This window comes from Micropterus salmoides, unplaced genomic scaffold (assembly GCF_014851395.1).
Source record: "Micropterus salmoides isolate LMB-PRFRI ecotype aquatic unplaced genomic scaffold, ASM1485139v1 Ms_hic_scaffold_10, whole genome shotgun sequence".
Taxonomy (NCBI): Eukaryota; Metazoa; Chordata; class Actinopteri; order Centrarchiformes; family Centrarchidae; genus Micropterus; species Micropterus salmoides.
This window is the reverse complement of record NW_024040041.1, coordinates 34,704,677-34,711,160: the sequence shown is the minus strand read 5'-3', so window position 1 is coordinate 34,711,160 and position 6,484 is coordinate 34,704,677. Positions and strand designations below refer to the sequence as shown.

Genomic DNA, 6,484 nt, shown 5'->3' with positions numbered 1-6,484 from the left:
CAGCGAGCCCTGCAGCCCGGCTGGGATTTTAATTAACGAACAGTTTCTGGGATGGAGCCATCTGTAGGCTACAGCTGAATTCTCCTAATTCACGTGTCTACAGAGTGGGCCCACTGAGCCTGGGTGGGGTAGCAGAGAAAGAAAATCCTAGATGAAAGTGTCAAATTTACAAGAACAAAACCAGAAATTTCCTGAAATTAAAGACACAAAAATCTAAATCACTCTGCTGTTTCCTTCTGAATACGCCCAATGTACAGCAAAGTGTCTGAGGTGCATGATAGTGATTGTGGGCTAAACTCACGAGTATTTCCTCACTGCTAAATCTGACTTTGAAGTCGTGTGTGTGTATTTCCTCACTGCTAAATCTGACTTTGAAGTCGTGTGTGTGTGACGTTGCAAGGTGAAGAGATGTGGTTGCTTGAAAAATAAAACACTGAGTGTTTCTCTCAAATGTATGAACACAATGTCAGAATATTCAAGTTTTAAGCTGTAGATTTGTGATTATTAGTTTCTTGTAAATCTACCACGGTAATCTTGGAAATTCTTTCCCCCTCTCCCTGGCTCTTTATTTTTTATTATATGTGCAGTTCTTTTACTACAAATACATTAGAGATTAGTGTAAAATAAGAACACCAATGATAATTACAAATTTACTCCACGCGATGACAACAAGCCTCCCCGCCTCTGTCGGCTGCCACAATATCACATTTAGCCATCAACGCGTCACATCCTGACTCTGTCCGTTGTAAAGGAAGACCTCTGTTTCTGAGAAATGTGGGAGGGTTCCTGGCTGTTATGATCACTGTAGTTCCTCTTTCACTTTGGACGACCAGTAAATATCAGCCAGCCGACAGCATCAGTCTCACTTCACAGCTCGGTCCTGGTCTCAGTCGGATCACTGAGGAAGATCAACCAGAGACTCTGAGGCTCCACAGCAGGTAGGACGTTCTGCTCACTGAGAGGCTGTCCAGCAGCAAGACGGACTCATGAGCTTCATTTTCATCAGTTCACCCCTGATCCTCCTCCTTCCTGCTGCTGCACTCAGCTCTGGATGGAAACCTTTCAGACACTAACACATTACATTTACTCTGGTAAATGACTCTGGTCTTAGTCTGTTTTATTTTAACAGCGAAAACAGACTGAGACCAGAGTCTCTTTTCAGGCTGTGCCCTGTGTACACAAGTTAACATGTAGAGTAGTCACACAAACAAGTGAATTTATAAAAAGTACTTAGAACATACAAAACGTAATCAAAATATACAAGAGCAGGAAGTACAATTCAATGAAAGCAATTGCAAACAACTTAATGATTCTCCATAAAATTTCAAAACTGGGTAAGCAACACCAGACTGTTTGGTCTGCAGTCCTACCCAACTCCATGGAGACTGTTGGGGTCTGTAAGGTATCAACATCTTTGATCTTGTGTTTATGTTTATATCCCTAGTGGAAATTAGTCATGATATACAGAGAGAGGTCCATCCTACGTGTTATATAAAATACAATGTGTGTTCTCTAACAGTCACTGGAGATATGCTTGAGTGCACTGTGGTAATTAACATCCAGTGGTTTTACTGTGGTAGCTGGAGCATGCATGTAGAAAATAGACTGACATAAAACTAGTGTAAAACTGCGGGGGAACTCCAGAGTTGTCAATTACTAAGCTTGTCTATCAAACACGAGAGGGGTCACTTGGTCTTATTTTCGTTGGCCAACTTTTGAATTGAACCTCAGTATTTTTTGAGGTTTTTTATGAGATGGACTCCCAGGAGATTTGACCTGAGATAAGGACTCATTAACTGGTGGTTGAACTGTGGGTTTTGTATTGAACACTTACTGTATAATACAGTTCACACTGGTAAACTTTGTTTTTCTTGTGGTCTGTAGGTAGTGTCACAACCTGGCTCAAGGGTCATGACAAAAGAGGGAACGAGGCAGCATAAATGATCAAAAGTAATGTTTAGTTCACTCTTTTGTTAAATAAATCACAAAGTCCCAAAAGCTCGCAGACAGTATTGCAGATAAGTTATTAATTGGACGCTGCAGCTGACCAGACTGATCTGATACATCATGACATTCACGTTTCATACCCGAGTGAGGCAGATAACATTAAACTCAAGTGTTTAACTGCCACGTTTTATATTTAGAAAAAAAAAATGTATTTTTTGAAAATTAAACCATGTAAACCTGTTCTGGTACAAGCTCTAAATAGGATTATGAAACTGAAAATGAGCAGAATACCACCTCTTTAATAGTTTGGTGCTTGCACTCCAGATCCTTCAGGTTCAAATCCTGCACTGGCCATGTTGAAATGGAGCAAACCTTAACAATTATGTTTTAACTGAGTAACACTGTGGCATATGATTATTTTACCTGTGTGCAGCGCGAAAGGAGTAGCGGTAGCAGCCACAGCTAACAGCTCTCACGTGCACTTTCATAAATTTTATTATTAACCAAAAAGCTAATATAATTTAGGATATTTAATGAGCCTGGATTTGGTAATTGACTTTAAATCTTTCCTTGTGAACAGTGGTGCCAGCAGGAGAATTCAACTCTAAGTTATACTATTATTATTAAATAATAATAAAATAACTTATTAACATTAAGTCTGAACAGTCCGTCTCCTGCTCCGTCTCCCTCTGCAGGTTCAAGACATCATGGGAAACCGTCAGTGCACTGTTGAGATTGAGAATAATTCTCAATACAACTTCTGTAACCCGCAGTGAGTCTGCTTTGTTTGTCTCTGGATGTCTTTAAACCTTTGTTAGCTCTATGAAAAGGGAAACATGCAGCTGATATCAGTCCTCTCATATAAACATTTAACGGTTTCCACCTGCTTCCAGTGTTTGTGCGAAGCTAGGCTAAGATACATGCTGGACTGATCTTAGTTCTTAATTCTGTAAAATGAATCTGATATCAATTTGAAACTTTGCCTTTCAGTTTCATAGTCTTGAAGGCTCATACCTGTCTGTCTCCCCAGTGTGTACACGCTCAGTGGATACCATAAGGATTTGCCACTAACTATTGGTCCCTCTGAATCTCGCTGCGGTCAGTTCCTCAAGACGTCTGGTACAGCACGTGGAGCTGTTGGAGTCTTCACTTACGATCTACAGATTAAATCTACAGAAAGAGATGTTGGAAAAATGGCAGTCATGTTCTCCGTTCCTTATGACTACAACATCTACTCTAACTGGTACGCAGTGGGAGTCTTTGATATGAGGATTAAGTGTGATCACAGCCTGTTTAACGACATGTATTACAACCCAGAAAGAGGGTTTTTCAGAGCTAAAGCTAAAGACAGTCTGACTTACAGAAGCAAAGCAGTTACCATCAGAGCCACCATGTCAGACAGTTGCAAACCTGTCATCAAGATCCAGGTGTCTCCAGGTTCTAAGCAACATAATTCCTACATGGCAGAAAGTTATATTCACTTTCATTCTCGCACTTTTCGTTTTCAACATTAGTTTGTTTTACATCTGCTGTCTGTTTAAGTGCAACTGCATTTTTCCCCCTTGTTTTGTAAAACAGAATGTTTTATATTTTAGCACAGCATGTTTCCAGTTTTTTAGTTTTCAAATGGAACAACACAAGCAGAAATATTTGGCTAATTATCAGCATTTTTTTTTCTGCAATAAGAGGTGGCTGTTCTGAATCACTCTGAAACGCCCACAGAAGACGATCCACAAATGATCCACAAATATTTCACTGTCCACAAATATGTATATTTACATTTGTGTAATGTCCACAAAAATACAGTGACGTGTTCACACAAAACAGTTTTTGCTCATTGTTGATGACTTCCTGACAATTTGTGGGTCACGTTCCATTTGTGACTTCCCTTTTACACATTTGTTGAATTTTGTGTGTCACAGAAACATAAAATGTCTGTGGCACTGTATCATGTACAGACTTACCAAAAGGCATCTGAGCGATGCCCAACGCCGAACAGGAAGTTGTTGTAACTTCAGTGTTCAAATTTAATATGTTTGTGATCTGATGAGCTTTTTATCAGCAGGGCAGGCCTGCAAAATAAAGATGTAAATGTTTTGCAACATTTCAAACAAACATTTATTTCTATAGCGCTTTACAACAACCGGTATCCAAAGTGCTTCACATCATAGAATAATAAAACAGAAAAGTTAAAAAGAAACAAGAAAAACGAAATTGTCACACCACTACAGCGTATTAAAAGCCGTTCTAAACAGGTGGGTTTTAAGTTTAGACCTAAAAATAGTTTCATCTGCAATTGTGCAAATATAAGGGGGTAGCTTGTTCCAGAGTCTCGGAGCAGCAACTCCAAACGCCTGATCACCCCATCGCTTATACTTCGACCTTGGGACTTCTAAAACCAATTGGTTTGAAGACCGTAACGACCGTCTGTGCTCACGCAGGGTTAAAATTTCAGTTCAGTACTCCGGGGCCAGGCCATTTAGGGCCTTAAAAACGAATAGCAAAATCTTAAAATTTATTCTATACTGCACTGGGAGCCAATGTAAAATGTAAAGGACGGGAGTAATGTGAGCATGCCTAGATGTATTTGTTAAAAACCGAGCAGCAGCATTTTGCACAAGTTGCACTGTGTCACACTGGAAAAAACTCATTGACAACATTTCTGATTTGCATGTCAAATTTCATGTTGCAATCAAAAGTAACCCCCAAATTTCTGACAGCAGGCTTAAGGTATGGAGCCAGAGCCCCCAAATTCACCGCTGAACCATCTGGGTTAGTGAAGATGATACACTCAGTTTTTGCTTTGTTTAAATTAAGAAAATTTTGTGACAACCACAACTTAATATCATTAATACAATACATAAGTAGGGAGCCTAGTGCGACACTAACATTCGGTTTTAAAGGCAAATAAATCTGCAAATCATCGGAATAACAGTGAAAGGACAGGTTGTGCTTTCCTATAATACTTCCTAACGGCAACATATAAAGAAAACAAGATTGGGCCAAGAATTGAACCCTGGGGTACCCCACAAGAAGGAGGAGCAGCTGACGAAGAGCATTCACCAATCATAACAGAGAAGATCCTATTTGCTAAATAGGAGCTAAACCATTGAAGAGCCAAACCACGAATGCCTACATCATGCTCAAGGCGAGAGAGAAGAACTGCGTGGTCCACCAAAAGCACTAAAACAGCAGGATTCCCAGCATCCACAGACAAGGCAATGTCATTGTGTACTCTGAGCAGTGCAGACGTGATCTAAAACCGTGATCCAAATATCACAGAATTTTTCTGCATAAAGGCTTGTAGCTGTATAAAGACAACTTTTTCCAAGACCTTTGACAGAAAAGGCAGATGAGAAACTGGTCTAAAATTAAATAACACTGAAGGGTCAAGATTTGGTGTCTTAAGTAGGGGCCTGATCACAGCATGTTTAAATGCAGCTGGCACACAACCTAGACTAAGACAAGAAGTAATTAACGTGAGTAGACTCGACCCAATGGCGCTATTAAAAACTTCCTTCACTATCCTGGCTGGGACAATGTCTAACAGAGCGGAGGTGGGTTTCATGTGTTGCGCTACCTCAGAAAGCAGCGCAACATTTGGTAAATAACGGTCACAACAAAGTCTGGGTAAATTGCAATGGGTTTCAGAACAAGTGATATCTTTGGGACGTGATCAGTAGAGGGCAAATCAATCCATCCCAAAAAGAGCTGAAACCATTGCGAATGTTTGAGAGATTTATTGTAGTCTGTGTTTTACTCAGACTTGGTGTCTGTCTGCCTGTACCCTGTTTGCTTAATTCATTGATGTGTCGCACCTGGGGCCTGAGTTCAACATACCCAGGATATGTTTGTTATCAATAACCCTAACTATCGCGATAAGCGGTACCACGAAGCTGGTTATGAACTCGGTAAACCCAGGGTTTCCCGATCCAGCCGGGAGGGCGTTCACATAAGAGGCGGAGTTAGCAGCAGATGACCAATCACAGACATGAACAAGTCCACTGACAGCAGAACGTCATTTTATGAACGAGGATTAAACTGTAACACTACAGAAATACGACAGTAGCACGTCTGCAGCTGACACACGCAGAGAGAGAAAATCACAGACAGTGTGAATGCCTACATGAACAGGTGTAGTCTAAAATATTTTGTTGATTTAAAGTGTTCTCATGAGCTGTGTGAAAATATCAGCCTTATTCTTTCAGCTCGGCTGTGTTTCCACATTAAAAGACTCGGGTCGTTCTCCCTCACTTTAAAAAAACAAACAAAAACTTGTGGTCACTTCAAAAATTAGATTAATTTATTTAACACACTCAAGTGTCCGAACATTGTTCTAAATTAACTTCATAAAGCATTGAAATGAAAAATAGTGGTTGAAAGACTGAATCTCAACATTTAGGCTGCTGAAACTCACCGTCCCGCCTTTTGAGCCCACATCGCAAAGCTGGGGCGGAACTTGACTACAGTCTCTGTAGAAAGCTATACTAACCTAGATAAATAGCCTACATTCATATTAAAATTCAGTATCCCTACC

The 6,484-nt window shown here is 40.2% G+C and overlaps 2 protein-coding genes across 2 annotated transcripts in view; one reads left to right on the top strand and one right to left on the bottom strand.

Annotated features, from left to right (window-relative positions):
* The window catches only part of LOC119895906 (Fc receptor-like B), a 119,752-nt gene that overhangs the window by 86,848 nt on the left and 26,420 nt on the right, over positions 1-6,484 (bottom strand). The window lies entirely within an intron of this gene.
* LOC119895898 (DELTA-sagatoxin-Srs1a-like) lies at positions 784-4,051 on the top strand. Its single transcript, XM_038709309.1, has 3 exons — positions 784-938; positions 2,643-2,719; positions 2,978-4,051. The coding sequence occupies exons 2-3, from the start codon at positions 2,655-2,657 to the stop codon at positions 3,459-3,461; spliced, it is 549 nt and encodes a 182-aa protein (XP_038565237.1). The 5' UTR covers positions 784-938; positions 2,643-2,654; the 3' UTR covers positions 3,462-4,051.